The following is an 18,768-nucleotide window of genomic DNA, read 5'->3' as shown; positions in this document are numbered from 1 at the left end:
CCAGTTATAGTATTTTTTTGTTTTCTCATTTTTCTTTATTTTTGGAATATTGAAATAAATATAAAAATTAGAAAATAAATATAAAAAAAGTTGCTCTCTGTGATGGGGGCGCGACCTCCAATGAACTACTACCGCTCCTCAAGCACAAACAGATAAGCATGAACAAAATTATTTTTACCTCTTTTATTTATTTATTGGGGGAGAATAAAAAAATAAATCACAGGCTCTGCAGCCTTTGATTCTTTTTTACTTCTCTACGGGCCCGTGATTTGATTGTAATTTGGGGCAGTTTCAAATTTTTCTTGGCTCGAGGATCTTCTCAGATGTTAGATTGGAAGTATTTTTTAGACTGTCGGAACATAGTTTTGTACGTCAAGTGTAATATTGCAATTGATTGAAAAACATGAAAGCAATGCATAAGGGAGAAAGAACGTAGAAATGGCTCCTCATTTTTCAAAGAGAAATGCTAAAGAGATTATCTCAAACGTGAGACATTTCATGGACTATCGGCTACTTTATGTTTTTCGTACTATATTTTATATGTTAGCGCGGAATTTGACGATAAACTGTCAAATGTTATACGGTTCATGAAGAGTTTCATTTTCAGATAATCACCTTAGCATTTCTCATCTTTAAATTTATAAGTTGTTTTAGTTTTCTGTTGGGTTGGTTTTTCTAGTCACTTTATATAGAAACACGATAAATTACTTCACCATTTTAACGATTAAATTATGATATGTAACTCAGCTCGCCTAATCCTTTATATTGCTTAAGGATATTACCCCTAGTAGTAGCAACTACATTTATCAATACAACAATGTTGCATCTAAAAAAGAGAAGTCACGTGATTTCATTTGAGTGAAAAGTTTAGTTGATTACGGGGTTTACTTTTACTTTTACTTAGTTAAAGGTCAAGGGAAGAGAAGGAAGAGAACACTGTTCCTTTAGCAAGGACACGTCCATTTAAGTATTATTATTAACGTTGTTGATTATCGATTAGGTGGCTTGATGTGCACTTAATTAAGATGTTGACATGATGAGATTCAGGGGCATACAAGGATTACCATAAGTGATTGCCGCGTCGGAAAGTTAATGCATCTCTGCATTATGGTCGTGGTTTGCTATTAATTAACCATTTTAATTCATCATTAATCGGGCCCAATTGGATATAATTGAAAAAAAATTCAGTGTGCTATAAACATGGTCCGGTACATCAAAAATCATAATACAAGTAGTTGAATTTTTTTTGCAAGTATTTAACCAATTGTATGATACTTAAAAATATTTCTACAATCAGATGCGTGGTACATAAATTTAGGTAAAATTAATGTGGATTATCCGGGACTGGCCTTGAGGATAGTCGAAGTAGGCGAGCTGCCTAGGGCCCCAATTTATTTATTATATTATTATTACATATATGAGTTAATATTACAAACTTTGTGTTTGTTCAAATAAAAAGTTTACAAACTTTGAGTCTTTGAGTCCTTATAGATTTTTGTTAATCATACCAGTTATAATAGCTTATGCGGAAATAAAATTTTCAAATTTAAAGTTGATCAAATCTTATCTTCGATCAACTATGTCACAAGAAATATTGAATGAGTTAGCTATTTTGTCAATTGAAAAAGAATTGGTTGAAAAATTAGATTACATAAACTGAACTAGACATTCACGTTTAAAAACGCGAAACTTGTAATATTTAAGTAATATTTATATTTCTTTATCCCTTGGATCTTAATTTTATTGATAAAATTTGATGTAGAAACAGACTTTTTTTGTGTATTTAGATAATTCTTTTTTATACATATCAATGTACAAAAAGACGGGAGTCATAGAACTCAACTTGCCTACTGCTCCTAAATTCTCAGGACCGACCCTGGACTTATCCAATCTTTCTTTTTTCTTTGCTTTGCTTTTTAGCGATGACAAAGTTTCACTAATGTGGAAACTAATCCAACATGCAAGTTTTTGTGTAAAGTGACATGTTTGATCATATATGGTTGATTTCGGTTATTAATGAGTAAGAAAGATGGAAACTTAAACCTTGCGACATGCGAACATCTAGACGGAGTCATGTTTATTAGAATAATGTGCATTAAATTAGAGTCATTTTTCATTTTGTTTAAATTAAATTTAGAGGCCCAGAAAAGAAAATTTTGCCAAACTATGGACTCTTTAACCTCCAATAGTCAATTGTTTGGGCAAGAACCACATGGATTGAATTTCAAGTTCCCAAATAATGCATGTCCAATTGAAAAACGCATATTCTCTTTTCTTTAGTAAATAAAACACAATTATGAACTTGCGTAATTATAAATTTATTTAGATTATAAGATAATTTATACTATATATTCATAAATTTAAATAAGTTATGCTTATGTAATAGTATCAAGCATCTGACGGTTTGATAGAATGATAATTGTCACTATTTAAAATTGAAGTCTCAACTCGACTTACTAATTGACATAGATTGCCGCTCACACTAAGCCATCGACTATTTGAGTTAACTTTGCAAATGTGAAAAATAAAGATCGATTCTTTAAGCACATCTTCTAGGTTTACAACTAAAAACAATTATTTTAAGCACATTTTTTAGGTTTACGACCAAAAACAAGACGAAAGAAAGAAAGGAAAAAAATATTATTTGAAGTCGTAGTTGCTGGAAGAAGAGCTGCAGTCTTCGATTACAGTTTGGAGAGGTGATGTGCTAATGGGTTGCTCTTCTGCTGACCCTGGAAATCGACGGTGGAGATGGACGACTTCTCCGAAGCTAAAAAACGCGCCGTCGACGAGCTGGACTTGCTGCTGATTAGGCTGTATACCGGCGACAACGCCGCCCATTAAAGGATCAAAATTAGAAGGCGGGACGTTTATCTCCGACATCATGCTCTCGACCCACGTCGACAGATTCGACGGGTTATAGTGAACGGTGTCGGAAGCGAGCAGAGAGAGTCCATCTTCCTGAACACAACCAGTGAATTCTTCAAGCTTCTCAAGCTTCTGAGAATTATCCGCCATGTCCGAAGACCGAACCTTGTACCCCAACTCCGCCAGAAGCCGTGGCGGCGGATACTGACGTGGGCGTCATATGTGTGCAGTGAAATGTAAAGTAAATAAAACACAATATTGACAAGATTCGGTAAGTATACCAATGTCCTCAGGGCAGCCGTACTACTTTCCCGTATGTTCTCTCCTTATGCACTTGTTCCTTCTGTTTGCTCATTGTTTTATAGGCCAAGTAACGAAACAAAAACCTAACAAATTGTTTATGGTTAGTGGCAAGTATGTAGACATCCACATTTATATTTTGTCAATCGGATGCTTGGTACATAAATTTAGGTAAAATTTTTGCGAACCTATACAATCCAACGAGCAAGTTTTTGTGTCAATGTGACATGTTTATCATTTATGGTTGATTTCGGTTCTTAAAATCATAATTAAGAAATACAGAAACTTAAAACTTGCGACATGTGAAGATTTGACATAGTCAAGTTTGTTAAAATAATGTGCATTAAATTCGAGTTTTTTTGCATTTTGTGTGAGGTAAATTTAGAGGTCTAGAAACAAGGCAAAAGAAAACAAATCATAACACTAAATCAATTGATCAACCATGTGAAACACTATATTCCGAGTTCAAACCATCCCCATCTCCTTATTCTAGCTTAAAATAGTAATATCAATTTTAATAAAAATATTAAAAATATACTAAAAAGGGTAATACTTCAAAAATTAAATTAAAATTTGAAGAAAAAAATAATTGAGCAAGGGGGGGTTTGGACAGAAGGCATCGACTACATTGTGTATGTAATTATGCGCTATCCGTGTGCATAGAACTTCAAACAAAACAATCCATGTATATTGTTCTTATAACTCAAAAAAAATCTTAAACTAACAAAATAATTCTACAAAAATGGTGCTCTTCTTTGTTCTTATACCTAAGTTCCACTTTTAAGAAAATGCAGATAGTTTCGTTGTTTTGCCATTTCCTTTCGATTCAGATAGAACTCGAAGATAATAACATGAGATGACAAGTTCCTCAATGCATGTCTGCTTTTCATTGTTTCACCTTTTTTTAGATGAACCTAGTGAGGGGCCATCTCAGGCACATCAAAATTTGGCACCTGCGACACCTGCAACGAGATAATGCAGTTAGGATGATCTCAGTAGCCATGGCATCCATTAAAGACGAGTTTAGAGATGATAAATAAGGCACTTAATTAAAGAATTTGCTAAACCTTTCAATTAGAATCATGATTCATCTACTAGAGATTTTATCTGTTGTCGGAATGTTGGGATCTGGTCTGCTTTAACAGCCATGACTAGTCCCATTTGCTGATAGTTTCTTAGCTGCATGGTTAAAAAGGAAAAATATACAGAAATGGTTAGATTGTCATTAAGACGACAATATCACAACGATCAAGCCGTACATGCAACCACGCAATCAACCTTAATTGCATCACCAAAAGTTAGACATATCTGTGATAGTTTGAATGTCTTCAGCAAGGTACTTTGGTTTAGGTGTCGTGAAAATGCTAAGACCTATTTGAGAGAAGTGTGGGATGTGGACTTAATAGCAATGGTCCAGGAAATACTCCAAGCTATTTTTTTCAATCCATTTTGACATATCATATAGTAACTTCAGGATATATATAAAAAATCAACAGGTTGCCAATACTACTACTTGCCTCAAGAGTTGGTTGCTCAGTGTGCAAAGGAAACTCGAAGGACCAGGTGCTCAGCTGAAATGCACTTAAGAAAACAATTAGTGAATGAAACGCAAGGAACATGGAACATTGCTTATGTCAAATGATCAGTACCTCGTGAAAAATTTCATCTTCTGGCTTTATATATATTATTGCCTCTTCACTGACACTCACGCCCTTTTTCTGGTGTGCATTTCTTAGCTGTATTTTTGCATCCAGAAACGAAATAAATAGATGGAGAGAGAGAGAGAGAGAGAGAGAGAGAGAGAGAGAGAGAGAGAGAGAGAGAGAGAGCTCAGCTTAAAATGGCATACCTTGTAGACTTTACTGACTATTATGTAAACCTTAAAACGAAAGAAATTCTGGATCTCCTCTGTTGGCTACAAAGTGAAACAAAAAAATGTTAGTTATGTAGAAGAATTTGTTCCGAGCATGTATGAAAATAGACATAAGCTCATCAGTCCTATATCATCGAATCTAACCTCATCTTCTGTAGCCCAAGAGACTTCATCAAAGAGCGCATCATAAAGAGGTGGCAAGAGCTGCAGAGGTAAATTTGTCACGCGTTGAGAGACCAAAAGACCCACACTCTTTGCTTCCTTTCCCAAAAGTGATCTCAGGTCATCTTTCACATCCTTCTCTTGACATACTTTAAGGAGAAACTCCTTAACCTCCGTAATACATTTATGGCCCTAATAAGAATCAAATAAACACACTCAAGGATCCAAATAGTAGGAAAAGGAAGAGCCAAAATATAAACCGTCACTTGTAAAAGATAAAAATAGTAGGAAAAAAGCTATGTAAAGCTAAGAACATGCCGATCTAGGGATAAATGGCAGAATGATGTAGCCATTTGAATTACTTAAATAAGAGTATAGATCACTTGCCTTGTATCTTTCCAAGTTAAGGGCAGTAGCAAGAGCGAAAATTCCATTATCTTCATCATCCTCTATTTTAACAACAGTTCCTACAGTGGTCTGTTCCAATATTAAGTCTGCAAAACCACTCAAATCCCATTCTTTATCATCAAGGTATGTCTGTAGCAACGTCTTCACTCCATGAAAGTCGTCAGGTTTTGGATCAAAGAAAGCAAAATCTGCTTGGACAGTTCCCTTCAAAGATAAGAACCAAATTCTCATAAAAATACTAATAGATACGACATGAATGAGTAATCACTTTTGTATCTCAGTTATTCTGGTATTCAAATACAGTAAGAATTCCCCATCCATTAACATGGAAAATTAGTACAAGAAGAATTTGCTCACATCAAACTCTTCTTCATCAGAAGACGTGGACTGTTCTTTCTTGATTTCCGAAGGTCTCTTTATCCAACCATTACCTGAAAAGCATGACAGGAGAGATACGTATGTCCATTCCGAAGCATTTAACACATAGGAGGGTTAATTATAGTGTGATACCTAGTAATACCTGTGGAATTAGGTAGTGAATTTTCAGGGAGGTCTCTGCCATGCCTTCGGCGGTTGTCCATGAAGCCGGAGGCAACGTGAGCAATGTGACGCGCAAATGGGGAAAATGTCAGAGGCTGATACCTGCAATGCCTTGCCGGCTTACGAGGCATCTCGATAACCTGTTGTGTAAGTTTCAGGTCATTGAGATTGAAGGTCAGCTCAGCATACAATAAAAAACAAAATTCCCACCTCCAAACAGCTGAGAAAGTAAAACATATCCCCTACATACCATCACCGATAAAAAATAAACGCACACAAAATTTATACGTTTATAGAGAAGTACAACATCAATCATGAACCGAATTCACTTTGGGACGCATAAAAACGCAACAGGTCAACAGACGGTAATTAAATTCAAAAAATTCACATTTGGAACTCTCTTGATACAATTCTATCACTTACTAATACGCAGCTATAGTTTCGAATTCACACCGCTGGGGCCAAAAAAACAAACAAATTCTAGCTCAAATGGAATAACTAATGCAACAACTTGGCTTAGTTCAGCTAAGCTTTTCCCTAAACCCTAAACCCTAAACCCTAAACCCTAAATCCTAATCCCTAAGGATTCGTTTGGATGAGGAATTTGGTGGCTCCAAGGGATTAGCCAATGATGGGATTAGGGAGTGAAGGGGATAAGATGATGGGCTTTTGGAGTTTCTTGTTCGGTTAAAATGGGATTTGGTGGTGAAGGGATTCAAAACGATGAAGGGGTTTCGGAGGCTTGCTCGTTTGACGACCTCTCTAACATGAATGGTGGAAAGCCACGACGAGCTCCACCCCACGAAGCACAGCAACCAAACCCGCAGAGAAGGAGTGGCGCGAAGCACAGCAATCCGACGGCTGTCTTTTGACAGCCTCTCTGCTAGATTCCGTTGCAGATGGGATTGGCTGAGGAGAGGAAGAAACGCGAGATCGACGAGGCTAGGAAATAGAAGGATTATAATGCCAGTGAGAAACTTACCCCGTACAGGAAAGGAGCTAACACGATTGAGGAGGAGGACCCAAATTCAGCGGCGGCGCTTCTGTGGCGGGAGTCTGACAGGGAGAGGACGGAGGGGCGTCGGCGGCAGAGCAAGGCTGTTGGGGCGGCGAGAGTTCGCAGAAAGACTGATCGGCGACTTGCAGTGGCACTAGGTTATGACACGATTGCAATTGTCGATAAGCCAAATGGGTAAATATGGAAGTTCATTTTTCTTTACTTGTTTTCGGGCCGACAGCAATATATAACACAAGTACGAGGCCCAATCCAAACAGCCTAGAAAAACAAACGACAACAACAAAGGAGGACAAAACGACATCAAACCCCCAATTTCGACATGGCAAGCAAAAAAGTCGCATAGCAACTCAGAGTCTCCAAGTGAAGCTTACAATTGTCTATGTCTCCGGCACAGTTCACTAATCCTTCTTTCTATGCTGTTGTGGTGTCACACCAGGAGAGAAGCGGTAATGTACTTTTTCTTCTTCTGAATCAAACAGTACGGCAAAACAAAATCAACGACTGTAAATAATGAATTCGTGAAAGTTTGAACTCGAGTTAGAACCTCTACCTTGTTGTTTGTGTGTTTATTCTTGATGCATTTTACTCCATCAAAAAAATAGTTGTTAATATAAGGTCATTTTCGACCCTCAAAATAGTGCAGGCCGAGAAAGAGACTTCAAAAGAGGTAATAAAAGTCAAAGCCCAACAAATAATAAGAAACCCAAGGCCCAGTGGAATTATAAAGAGGGCACATCCAAGCACCACTACTAGCCTGGTCCGATTAAGCAATAGAAAGGATTTTTCAACAACCAAAGACATGTGGAAAGACTAACAACTTTATTGCAAAAGGTTTTAGGAGGAGGCCTACTCAGACACTAATTAGGCCACAAGTCAATCACCAATCAAAAGCAAAAGTTTAGGACGAGACGTAAAAGTGGTTAAGCCGCTGCTCGGAGTGATATCGTTGACTAATTAGGGTTGAACAAGTCGCTCAACACATATCTACTTAGCAGGACATGTCATCCCAACAAAGTAAATGTCACTTCACCGTTGAATGAGTTAAATCAATTTTATAAATTATGGAGTGTTTGAGGTGTGTTATGATATTAATAAATGAGTTAAATCAATTTTGGAATAGTAGGTAATACCAAATATGGCAAACCAATTACCAACCCATATTCCCAGTTAATTGGAAAAAGATTAGGACTAATTATCCGACAACGAAAAAGATTAGGACTAATTGATTTATCAATTACTAATTATTTTCAGATTCGGATTACAAATCCAAACGGTTGGTATTTGATGTAATTTTATTTTAAATCAAGGGTCAGATTCATCCAGTCAACCCCATTAAAATCACTCCTACCAGCCAACTTTCTATTCATTTCTCCCCCCCTCTCTCTCTCTCTCTCTCAATTTTCCCAGTTCCGTTTCCTTTCTCTGTCTCTCTCTTTCAATTTTCCTGAGAAAATTCAACACCAACAGCCAAATCATGGAAGAAAATCACGCTGCAGCTTTCGAATCAATCGCCAACGGGGACCACCTCGACGCCGCATCCACCGCCGCAAACGACTACAACAGTACCCATCACGCCCACGCCAACAACGACCACGGCTGGCAGAAGGTCACCGCGAAGCGCCCGAGGAAGAAGAAGGAATCGAACGCCGAATTAATCAACAATCAGAACAAGCTCGTCCCCGGCATCGCGAGCGCCAACGGAAACGGCGTTTTCCGGTCGCTGGAGAAACAGTCGGAGGACCGGCGCCGGCGGATTCTCGAAGCTCAGAGGGCCAATGTCGACCTCGACGATGTTGCTCCGGCGAGATCGAAGCTCAGGTCCGACGACGAGGATGGGGATAATAGCGATGATGAAGCTGCGGCGCAGAACGTGAAGGCCGAGGAGGCGAAGAAATCCAAGCCCAAGAAGCCGAAGAAGCCTAAGGTCACGCTGGCCGAGGCGGCGGCTAAGATCGACGAGGCGAACGATCTCGCTGCATTCCTCATTGACATTTCGGTGAATTTTATGCTCTGATCTAGCTCGATCTATTCGTTTTCAATTGAATTCGATTTAAAATTCCAAATGTTTTAATTGATTTGGGGATTTTGAATTGCAATAGGCGTCGTACGAGTCGAAGGAAGACATACAGCTGATGCGTTTCGCGGACTATTTCGGCCGTGCATTCTCTGCGGTGTCTGCCTCTCAGTTTCCATGGGTGAAGATGTTCAAGGAGTCATCGGTGGCCAAGCTTGCCGATGTAAGTTTTGAAATTTATTCGTTTAAATACCTGATGCATTGATTAATAGGTCGAATATCTGTTGTCGGGGTTGAATTGCATGTGAACCATTACCATTGTGCATTATGCTCTTTTCTGTTCAATATTTCAAATGGCATTTATATTAATGATATCAAAAATTTCGTCGAAAGCTTTCCTCTTTGGATATGTATTCTAATAAATCTGCGGAAAGCTTTTTTCTTTAGATATATATTCAAACAAATCCGTGGAAAGCTTCTCTCTCCTTAGTTATATATTTGAACAAATTTGATCCTCGTTGATCTTGTTGGATGTTTGGTTGAGATTAGCTGTTTGTCTGTTGTTTTTGGGGCTTCTCCATATGGTTCCTACGATTTTCAGCATACTTCCTTCTGAATATAACTCCGGTCCTTCCTGAAAACAATTGTGCATATTATTTCGGGTAATGGTAGAGGTGGTATTTATGGCCTCAAAGGCGAATAGGTTGGTGGATAATTTATAATTTGTTGAAAGAATGCACTAATCTAATATACATACTGTGATGATAAGGATGATATTTGCGAGATGGATAATTAGGGCAAGTAACATATCTTGTTCTACGGATTCTCTTGCTTGTGGCCTCCATTTTATGGGGCTTAATGACTTATTGGTGGAAGCAAATTTAAGTGTGCATGCTCCTGGACAACCTAATCACTTGGTGGTGTTTTTTTAACAGATCCCCCTTTCTCATATTTCTGAAGATGTTTACAAGACATCAGTTGACTGGATCAACCAGCGTTCCGTTGAGGCCCTTGGGTCTTTTATATTATGGTCCATAGACAGCATTCTTGCAGACCTAGTGAGCCAAGTTTCCGGCACAAAGGGCAAGAAGGCTGTGCAGAATGTGTCTTCAAAATCTCAGGTAATTCCCCTCTCCTTGCTTTCGTGTTTTACTTGTCCAGGAAATGTTTGATATTCATTGTTAATGTTAAGGTATAATTTGCAATTGTAACTTCACAAATATGTACTCGTCGACTGCTGATGCAAACTTGAATTTTGTTGAAATCGCAGGTTGCAATATTTGTGGTTGTAGCAATGGTATTGCGAAGAAAACCCGATGTCTTGATTAGTATATTGCCAACACTGAGAGAAAATTCAAAGTATCAAGGACAAGATAAGCTTCCAGTAATTATATGGATGATAGTTCAGGTAAGTGGTTAACAATATAATACCAGTTTTAGTGATCTTTCTTCATGGAAAAATAACATTAGCTCTTATAGTAATGTTAATCGATGTCAAAAATGTCTTGTGTAGGCTAGTCAAGGGGACCTCGCTGTTGGGTTGCATGCATGGGCCCGCAATGTGTTGCCTCTAGTCTGTGGAAAAAGTAGTAATCCACAGTCCCGGGATCTTGTTTTGCAGCTAGTGGAGAGGTATTAAAAGATGGTTATTGCTTCAAACATTTTTGCTTGCCTTTACATTCTTCAACTCTAAAATTTGTTACTTTGTTTGCAGAATTCTGTCTATGCCCAAGGCTCGTACTATTTTAGTAAATAGTGCTGTTAGGAAGGGGGAGCGTTTGGTGCCACCTTCTGCATTAGAGATACTTATGGGAGTTACCTTTCCCGCGCATTCAGCTAGAGTAAAGGTAATTACTATTAAGGGCAGATTCACTTAATATAAATTATTTTCATTGTACTGTACTTACGCATGATATTTTTTACAGGCCACCGAAAGGTTCGAGGCTATATATCCAACCCTAAAAGCGGTCGCTCTAGCTGGCGCCCCTGGAAGCAAAGCAATGAAACAAGTTTCACAGCAGATAATGAGTTTTGCTGTCAAAGCTGCAGGAGAAAGTACGGAAATTTCTTGACTTCCTTTGTATTGTAGTTTTTGTTTCATAAGTAGGGAAAAATCGTAGCTTCTTAAAATGGGATTGAGATAATTCTGTTTCACGCAGGTATACCTGAGCTATCCAATGAAGCAACTGGAATTTTCATTTGGTGTTTGACCCAACATGCTGATTGCTTCAAGCAGTGGGTGAGATATTCTGCTTCTCATCAGCATCATTGCATTCATGTTTGGGTTTGAAACAGCACCGTTAGTGAATTTAACAATCTGATTTCTGTGTTGTGCGTCAAATGGTAACAGGACAAGGTTTACGAGGAAAACTTAGAAGTGAGTGTCGCTATTCTGAAGAAACTTTCTAACCAATGGAAGGAACATTCTGCAAACCTCTCTCCTCTTGATCCAATGAGGGAATCTCTCAAAAGTTTTATGCGCAAGGTAACTTTTTACTTTTTATTTTCTTAACTTTTAATTGTATATATTTGTATACAATTTCTTATATGATTTAGTCATACTCGAAGTATTAATTAACTTGTTTTATGCTATTTGAATACTACTATTACTTGTAGAATAAGAAGGCATTGGCTGGTGAGGCAGAGGATGTACACCGCGAAAAGCTTAGCAAGGAAGCAGACAAGTATTGTAAGACATTATTGGGAAAGCTATCACGGGGAAGCGGGTGCAAGAAGACTCTGGCCCTTGCTGTTGTAGCCTTGGCTGTTGGTGCTGCTGTCATGTCCCCGAACATGGAGTCTTGGGAGTTGGAGTTGAAGAAACTACCCGCGACTATCAGCTCTTTCTTTGAATGAACTGTGATTTCCAGTTCTGAAAATCCCATCTTAGCAGGATGAGCGAAGCAGGTTTAGAAGATGACGGTGCAAAGTACCGACTTAAAAATTTCTCTTACAAAACTGAGTATGATGAAGAAAAGTTCTGCCGATTTACTCCAGAATAAGGTGGCGACGAACAGGAAGCTCTATTTATACCTGTATCCCGACGGGATACAGAACTAGGCGTAGTTGAAGGTCAATACTTGCTCCAAGGTTTAATTTGGTTTAAGTTTTTTGTTTTCGGTGCTACTTTTCATGTTTATTTACATCCTTTTGAAGTTATTCACCGCTAACATCTACAAATACCAGCGATATGTTCATGAGAACTTTGAGACGGATACAGATATGCTTTCTCGGATTAGTGTTTTGTTCGAAAAGGAATTTGAATTTAAGGTTTGATTCTTCGTTACATTCATTATATGTATCGAATATGTGTCATTGAGATATAACATTGTACATGTTCAACTGCATCCGTCGCAGCGTACGGAAATACATCTGTATTTTCTACGAGTACTCTTCAGGTTCTGCAAATGGGTACTTTAGAAACCCAGCTTTTATTTGGTCAGGGTCGTCTGGCTTCGACCAAGGGTACTTCATGGATGGATCTCGAGGGAACTTCCTGAAGTTCAGAAATGGTGCCCAAAGTATTACTCTGCACAATGGGAGAAAATAACTGAATCACAACATTTTGTACTTGAAATCTCGATGCTGGGGAGAGGATTTGAACTCGGATGCTCATGTTTATATCTCTTCATTCACATTTGATTTATTTATTCGAAAGGTCGGAGATAAATAGGGGTGTGTGGAAATCAGTTACTCAAATTAGAGCGGCGGTTTAGGAGAATCAAGAAGAAACCCAAATGATAGAAAAGTCACTTACCCAGGAAAGAATAAGAAGACAAACATGAACTGAAAGTACATCTCTAGGAGATTTCTCTTGTACCACCTAATCCGAAGCCAGTTCATGATGATTGGCTGCAATCACACAAAAGTGCTTCTCTCAAAAGCTCCATGTTACAAAATAAAAGTACAAAGAGAAGAAGAATTACTCACCGGCATGATAAGGAAGTACCAGAAGGCAACAACTCCGGACTGTATTAAAACCCATGTCAAATCTTCCTCGTAGTTGATTCCGGTGACGGCAAATGCAGGCTGCTCAATCTGCTGAGATAGTTCCGAATGAGTTCGACACCAAATTATCACTAATTAGACCCGTTTGGGAATGCTTATGTAGAAAAAACTTCTGCTCATATGCGCTTATGCTAAAAGTGTTTTTACTAGAAGTATATTGAAATCTGTATTAAAAATTCAAATGATTCCCGGAGGAGTTTGAGAATGCTTCTTGAAGAAGCATCTACTTATAAAGTGCTTCTCCAAAAAAGCGCTTCTATGATCGAAAACCTTTTAAGTTTAAAGGGTTAGCAGGATTAGAAGTAGAGATGATGAGTGGCTTACGGTGGCCAAAACTGCTCCAACTTGAATTGCCAAGTTCGATTTCTTCAGGTGGAAACAGTCAATCGGCTTTTGACTGATGCTTCCGACTGTCTGAAAAAGCAAAAGTCTGGATCTTTATTAATGATCTGAATAAAATTTGAATGGAAACTGTAAACCAAGGAAGAAAGCTGGTACCTTTTGAGGATCGACATTGTTGGGCTGTCTGTGTTGAGAGGCGATTGGGAGAGAAGAAGAACGCCGGGAACGGCCGAGAGAAGGCAGCGCCTGGGGGATTTGGAAGCTGAATGAGCAGCTCATTTTAGAGCTCTGTTTCTGTGTCTTTGTGTTTTCTTATCCCTATGGTTGGAGTTTCATGGCAGAAAATGCTTTGGAGTTTCTTGACGAATAAAGTTAAAATAATGAACAAATATCGCCACGTGACTAGTATAATTGGGTGAAACTCAATGTGTGCCTAGTGTATTTATTTTGTTCGTACACGTGATTAACGACTCTTCATCGTACGTAACATAATTAAAATCGTTCGATTTTGTTAACTACAATTTAAATAGCATTTATGCGAAAAAAATAATAATAATTTATTATTACTAAAAGGGTGGTGCTTCCATACGCTCATTTTTATCTGCTAAATCTTAAGTTTTGACCGTCGGGTCAAATAAGTTAAAAATATGATCAAATGACCGAATTTAACAAGAACTGTACGGATGTAAAAAAGAGATGAGTATATAGAAGTATCTGATATTTACCAATATAAATGAACACCAAAAATAAAAAAAATAAAAAAGCAAAAAAAACACATAACTCAAACCATCTAATGATCTAAAGATTGAGTCTTGAATAGAACCCACAACTGGAAAAGCTTCTTCTAAACCCCAAAAGCTAACTGCAAGTCTGCAACTTTCCAATTTCTGCCTCAATCGGACCAAGATGTTGGCCTCGGCAGCCCAACCGCCGTTAACGGTGAAGCAGCCTCATCTCCTCCAATCCTCACTCTCCATCTCAAACACCCTTATCCACATGGAAGTCATTGCAGCTAAACCCACCAGACCCAGAAACAGAAGGCCGACACTCTTCTTCCCTTCAACCCGTTTCCAATGCCTCAACCTCAAATCACGATCTTCCCGCCAATTCCTCACAAGGGTCAGTGATAGCGACGGCGGCGGTGCGGCGGATGCCACCCCACAACAGTTTAAACCATCCACTGTAAGTTTTCATGATTTCATCTCCATACTTCCATTGTTATCAAGCATTAATCTTTTTAGTGGTTAATATTTTTCATGAGGATTCAATTCAACCCAGAAGATTATATTTCATGAGGATGAAATGTGAAATTTGATATTCTGATTCTCGCCACTCTTGATTTGTAGGACACTAAAGAGATAAAGAGTACTTCTCTGGGTGATGGGTATGTCGGCTTGTTTATTCGGATGCTCGGGCTGGATAATGATTCCCTTGATAGAGAGCAGGCAATAGTGGCACTCTGGAAATACTCACTTGGAGGAAAGAAGTATGTCGAAGCCATTATGCAGTTTCCTGGCTGCATAAACCTCATTGTAAACTTGCTGAGGTCAGAGTCTAGTTCTGCGTGTGAAGCTGCTGCCGGCCTTTTAAGGTCGATATCCCTTGTTAATTTGTATAGAGATGTGGTAGCACAGAGTGGAGCAATTGAAGAGATAACCGGGTTGCTAAATCGACCGTCTTTGGATCCTGAGGTATAGGATGGGTATCTCGCTCGTGGAATTGCTTTCCACATTTTTCTTGATTTAGAAAAGTGACGTAGGTTGTTGTAACATTTCTGCAGGTGAAGGAACAAGCTATATGTACTTTGTGGAACTTGTCTGTGGATGAGAAGTTCAGAGCGAAAATTGCAAACGGTGATGTCTTGCCGTTACTTGTTAAGTCCGTGGATGATGAGGACGTAAAGGTGAAGGAAGCAGCCGGAGGGGTGTTGGCAAATTTATCATTAAGTCACTTTAGTCACAGCATTATGGTTGAAGCAGGTGTTATACCAAAATTGGTGAGACTTCCCCTTCCATTTTTTGTTGTAGTAGATTTAGTTTCAAGTTGGATCAAATGGCTTTTGTTAAGTGTACCGGTTTTCATTTTCAATGGTTTTTGATACGTAGTAGTTGATTTGGGATTATCTTGTATCCATCACACGTGAAACAAAGTATTAAGCAGTTCAATCACTATATCATAGTTACAAATCTCCCTTTTCTAATGTTTTTGATTATGTGATACCTATGGATTAATTCGCTTTTTTAATGATGCAGGCAAAGCTCTTAAGAACTGACGTTGAAGGATCAAAAGTAATTAGAAAGGAGGCAAGAAATGCTTTGTTAGAACTATGTAAGGATGAGTACTATAGAATTCTTGTTGTGGAGGAAGGTCTGGTTCCCGTCCCCATCATTGGTTCAGCTGCTTATAAGTCCTTCAGGCCGGGTTTGTATTCATGGCCTAGTTTACCAGATGGTATGGAGATTGAACAGACTTATAAAACTCCCTCCAGGTTTGGTGCTTCTGAATTACTCCTTGGGTTACATGTTGATGAAAAAAACGCAAATATAGAGGAAGCCAAGATGAATGCGATTGTTGGACGGACACAGCAACAGTTTCTTGCTCGTATTGGGGCCATTGAACTGGAAGATGATAAAAAACAGTCTGAATTAACCACCGGTAAACAACTCACACTTTTGCCGTGGACAGATGGTGTGGCTAGATTGGTTTTGATTCTTGGACTTGAAGACGAGTCTGCAATAGCAAGGGCTGCAGAGGCAATTGCTGATGCATCTATCAATGAACATATACGGATAGCATTCAGAGAAGCTGGGGCAGTTAACCTTTTAGTACAGCTTCTAGACAGTAAGAATAATGCCATCGTACTGGCGGCAGTTCGAGCACTAGAGAGGTTGTCTGTCAGGTAATTAAGCATTCACTATTTTTAAGTCTCTTCTTTATGTTTTGAATAAAATGCAAATCCTTTTGAGAACTAAATTAACAGGGGAAATGTATGAGGTGACAAATAACTTGGCCTCTGCAAGCTGATAAAGTTATTGTTTTGAATGATGCAGTAATGTTGTATGCCAGTTAATTGAAGCTGAAGGTGTTAGGGATCCTTTGGTTAATCTTTTAAAGCAGCCACAGATGTCTGACATCTTGATGGAAAAGGTCATTCATCATATTATTTTTAGTCAATCCCTAAATCTTTGAAGTGATTCTTGTTTAAGTTAATCACGCGAATAATTGATGTAATGCAGGCGTTGGATATTCTTGCCCGGATCTCAGATCCTAATAAAGAAATGAAGTCAAAGGTTGGTCACCGTCAATTGTTTATTGATAACCTATTTGAAACCTTATAGTTATCAATTGACTCACCAAGCATTTTGTTTCATTCCAGTTTTATGATGGACCACGAAATGGATCAAAAAAGGGATCGGATGCAGCTAGGGGTCCTAATGGTTCCACGGGAATAACTGGAGATATAGCTAATATGTCCATGACAAAAACTAATACCAGGTTTGATGTCCCTCCTTATTTTTCTGTGCTCGATTATGATGCTTTGACGTGACACAGAACCGAGCGCAATAGCGTTCTAGGATTCATATAGCCGGCCCCACTTAGTGGGAAAAGGCTTTGTTGTTGTTGTTGTTGTTGATTATGATGCTTAACTGCCTTATAATTCTTGGAATTGTTTTTTTCTTCATTTTATCATATGTTTAAGGCAAAATTTGTATTACTATAGCTTCACGCAAAATGCAAATGTTTAAGCTTCACTGTTTTTTAAGTGCATGATTATCTGGCTCTTCTAAAAAAAGAGACCGAGTAAAGTTTTGACTTCTGTTTGTATAGCAAAAATGTGCTTGACTCTGGGGTTATTGCTCGCCTTGTTGAGACATTAAAGACCCCAACCCCGAGTTTGCAAACAAAAGCTACTTCTATCCTTGAGTTCTACGCAGTTATTGACCCAAGCATGGACACCATCATTTCAGCGGATATTGAATCTGGTTTAGATGTTGTTTTCCAGCAAAAGATTCTTGAAGGTACTGGAAATTCTTTTCCTTTATAGTAAAACTGGTTGGAAGGTAAGTAATAATAGTGTTTGTTCACAGATTTGATACTCATTTAACTTTTGGTATTTGCTATTTAGCAGACACGGAATCAGAAGTATATAATCAACAGCCAGAAAAATACGCCCTTGAAGTTGAAGAAGCTGGTCATGCTATATCAGCAGCATCCCGGTTATTTACAAAACTGCTCGACTCTAAGAAGTTCTGCCAAAAAATAGATTCCGCGCATTTCACCAAATTGCTCAGTGATATCCTGAAGTCTAATATCCCCCTTCACAACAAAGATTGGGTTGCTGCTTGTTTGGTGAAACTTGGTTCTCTTTCTGGTCCCAGACTAGATTTCGAGGACCCAATCAACATGGAAGTAACTCTCCACGAGACCATTCCGAGACTCATGGAGCAGTTAAATACCTCATTCTTTCTAGAAGAAAAGGAAGCTGCAGTTCTGGAACTCAACAGAATAATCTCTGAAGGGGTGGTTGATTCCACTCAAGCCATTGCTTCCCAAGGAGGTATATTTCCTTTGGTCGAACTGATTGAACAAGGGAGTGAGAGGGCCGTTGAAGCATGCTTGGCGATACTTTATAATCTCAGCATGGACAGTGAGAACCATTCGGCAATTATAGCTGCTGGAGCAGTTCCCGTTTTGAAGAGAATTGTCCTAGCACAAAGACCACAGTGGAATCGGGCACTTCATTTGCTGAGGACTCTACCTACATAAGGAGACAGTGCCAAACCTTATAGTTACGAGATAATTTGTCCATTTTTACCAAACTTTATACTATGAAGTCTGCCCTTGAATTGAAGGGCGAGCTTAATTCCTGTCGAGAACTTAAATGTGTACCGGGGCAGCTGATGCCGTAGTATATGTTCTGATTGTAATCAAGCTCCTTGCCCTGCTACTATACAAGCAGAATGCAAAAAAATTGGTGGTTAAAAGGAATCGTTTCGGCGCATCATTTTTCTCCTTCTGTTCTACCCCCTGTTTATTTCTGTCCCGACATGTCTATGATGAACTTCCCTAGCAAGTTTGAAGGGCCCGTGGAGAAAAAGCTCCGCGAGACCGGAGAGTGGGTGACCGAAAGGAGTTTCCGCTTAGAACTAGTAGAGCTTCGGTATCACATTATCTCTTCATAACCACCTCAAACCGCCTCTTCATCTTTCGCTATCTGTCGTCCTGAATTCATGA

The 18,768-nt window shown here is 38.8% G+C and overlaps 5 protein-coding genes across 7 annotated transcripts; 2 read left to right on the top strand and 3 right to left on the bottom strand.

The window, feature by feature from the left end:
- Window positions 1–2,518: 2,518 nt before the first annotated feature.
- LOC126607682 (DELLA protein RGA-like) lies at window positions 2,519–3,632 on the bottom strand. Its single transcript, XM_050275367.1, has one exon. It carries the CDS (start codon window positions 3,016–3,018, stop codon window positions 2,641–2,643), a length of 378 nt encoding a protein of 125 aa, XP_050131324.1. The 5' UTR covers window positions 3,019–3,632; the 3' UTR covers window positions 2,519–2,640.
- A 140-nt stretch (window positions 3,633–3,772) lies between these two features.
- LOC126607674 (protein BCCIP homolog) lies at window positions 3,773–7,362 on the bottom strand. The gene is made up of 10 exons (XM_050275357.1): window positions 7,134–7,362; window positions 6,132–6,291; window positions 5,969–6,042; window positions 5,591–5,815; window positions 5,186–5,395; window positions 5,018–5,083; window positions 4,818–4,904; window positions 4,686–4,739; window positions 4,236–4,347; window positions 3,773–4,130 (listed from the first exon to the last, which is right to left on the bottom strand). The coding sequence occupies exons 2-9, from the start codon at window positions 6,280–6,282 to the stop codon at window positions 4,249–4,251; spliced, it is 966 nt and encodes a 321-aa protein (XP_050131314.1). The 5' UTR covers window positions 6,283–6,291; window positions 7,134–7,362; the 3' UTR covers window positions 3,773–4,130; window positions 4,236–4,248.
- Window positions 7,363–8,519: 1,157 nt separating this feature from the next.
- On the top strand, window positions 8,520–12,475 carry LOC126607671 (uncharacterized). The gene is made up of 10 exons (XM_050275352.1): window positions 8,520–9,165; window positions 9,269–9,406; window positions 10,119–10,304; window positions 10,454–10,591; window positions 10,697–10,815; window positions 10,898–11,030; window positions 11,109–11,238; window positions 11,343–11,422; window positions 11,534–11,668; window positions 11,800–12,475. Exons 1-10 carry the CDS (start codon window positions 8,644–8,646, stop codon window positions 12,037–12,039), a joined length of 1,821 nt encoding a protein of 606 aa, XP_050131309.1. The 5' UTR covers window positions 8,520–8,643; the 3' UTR covers window positions 12,040–12,475.
- Window positions 12,425–13,894, bottom strand: LOC126607677 (NAD(P)H-quinone oxidoreductase subunit L, chloroplastic). Of its 2 annotated transcripts, none has more exons than XM_050275362.1 (5): window positions 13,690–13,894; window positions 13,516–13,605; window positions 13,114–13,224; window positions 12,941–13,035; window positions 12,425–12,712 (listed from the first exon to the last, which is right to left on the bottom strand). In XM_050275362.1, exons 1-5 carry the CDS (start codon window positions 13,810–13,812, stop codon window positions 12,565–12,567), a joined length of 567 nt encoding a protein of 188 aa, XP_050131319.1. In that variant the 5' UTR covers window positions 13,813–13,894; the 3' UTR covers window positions 12,425–12,564. The 2 variants fall into 2 exon arrangements, with proteins under 2 accessions (XP_050131319.1, XP_050131320.1); XM_050275363.1 differs by having other exon boundaries at window positions 13,114–13,221.
- A 419-nt stretch (window positions 13,895–14,313) lies between these two features.
- LOC126607668 (uncharacterized) lies at window positions 14,314–18,522 on the top strand. 2 transcript variants are annotated; one of them, XM_050275347.1, is made up of 9 exons: window positions 14,314–14,715; window positions 14,880–15,224; window positions 15,314–15,529; window positions 15,786–16,432; window positions 16,584–16,680; window positions 16,770–16,823; window positions 16,910–17,028; window positions 17,362–17,552; window positions 17,660–18,522. In XM_050275347.1, the coding sequence occupies exons 1-9, from the start codon at window positions 14,440–14,442 to the stop codon at window positions 18,298–18,300; spliced, it is 2,586 nt and encodes an 861-aa protein (XP_050131304.1). In that variant the 5' UTR covers window positions 14,314–14,439; the 3' UTR covers window positions 18,301–18,522. The 2 variants fall into 2 exon arrangements, with proteins under 2 accessions (XP_050131304.1, XP_050131305.1); XM_050275348.1 differs by having other exon boundaries at window positions 14,315–14,715; window positions 17,663–18,522.
- The last annotated feature ends 246 nt before the right edge of the window (window positions 18,523–18,768 follow it).

The sequence above is a fragment of the Malus sylvestris genome, chromosome 16 (assembly GCF_916048215.2).
Source record: "Malus sylvestris chromosome 16, drMalSylv7.2, whole genome shotgun sequence".
Taxonomy (NCBI): domain Eukaryota; kingdom Viridiplantae; phylum Streptophyta; class Magnoliopsida; order Rosales; family Rosaceae; genus Malus; species Malus sylvestris.
This window is presented reverse-complemented; position numbering and strand designations above follow the sequence as displayed.

Coding starts and splice junctions, on each gene's coding strand:
- LOC126607682 (XM_050275367.1), bottom strand. CDS start 3,018: ATGGCGGATAATTCTCAGAAGCTTGAGAAGCTTGAAGAATTCACTGGT.
- LOC126607677 (XM_050275362.1), bottom strand. CDS start 13,812: ATGAGCTGCTCATTCAGCTTCCAAATCCCCCAGGCGCTGCCTTCTCTC. Junction 13,606..13,689: donor ACAATGTCGATCCTCAAAAG/GTACCAGCTTTC, acceptor TTGCTTTTTCAG/ACAGTCGGAAGCATCAGTCA. Junction 12,713..12,940: donor GTCTTCTTATTCTTTCCTGG/GTAAGTGACTTT, acceptor CCCATTGTGCAG/AGTAATACTTTGGGCACCAT.
- LOC126607671 (XM_050275352.1), top strand. CDS start 8,644: ATGGAAGAAAATCACGCTGCAGCTTTCGAATCAATCGCCAACGGGGAC. Junction 10,592..10,696: donor TTATATGGATGATAGTTCAG/GTAAGTGGTTAA, acceptor TGTCTTGTGTAG/GCTAGTCAAGGGGACCTCGC. Junction 11,669..11,799: donor TCAAAAGTTTTATGCGCAAG/GTAACTTTTTAC, acceptor TATTACTTGTAG/AATAAGAAGGCATTGGCTGG.
- LOC126607674 (XM_050275357.1), bottom strand. CDS start 6,282: ATGCCTCGTAAGCCGGCAAGGCATTGCAGGTATCAGCCTCTGACATTT. Junction 5,816..5,968: donor CTGATGAAGAAGAGTTTGAT/GTGAGCAAATTC, acceptor TTATCTTTGAAG/GGAACTGTCCAAGCAGATTT. Junction 5,396..5,590: donor TTAACTTGGAAAGATACAAG/GCAAGTGATCTA, acceptor GATTCTTATTAG/GGCCATAAATGTATTACGGA.
- LOC126607668 (XM_050275347.1), top strand. CDS start 14,440: ATGTTGGCCTCGGCAGCCCAACCGCCGTTAACGGTGAAGCAGCCTCAT. Junction 15,225..15,313: donor GACCGTCTTTGGATCCTGAG/GTATAGGATGGG, acceptor ACATTTCTGCAG/GTGAAGGAACAAGCTATATG. Junction 16,824..16,909: donor ATAAAGAAATGAAGTCAAAG/GTTGGTCACCGT, acceptor GTTTCATTCCAG/TTTTATGATGGACCACGAAA.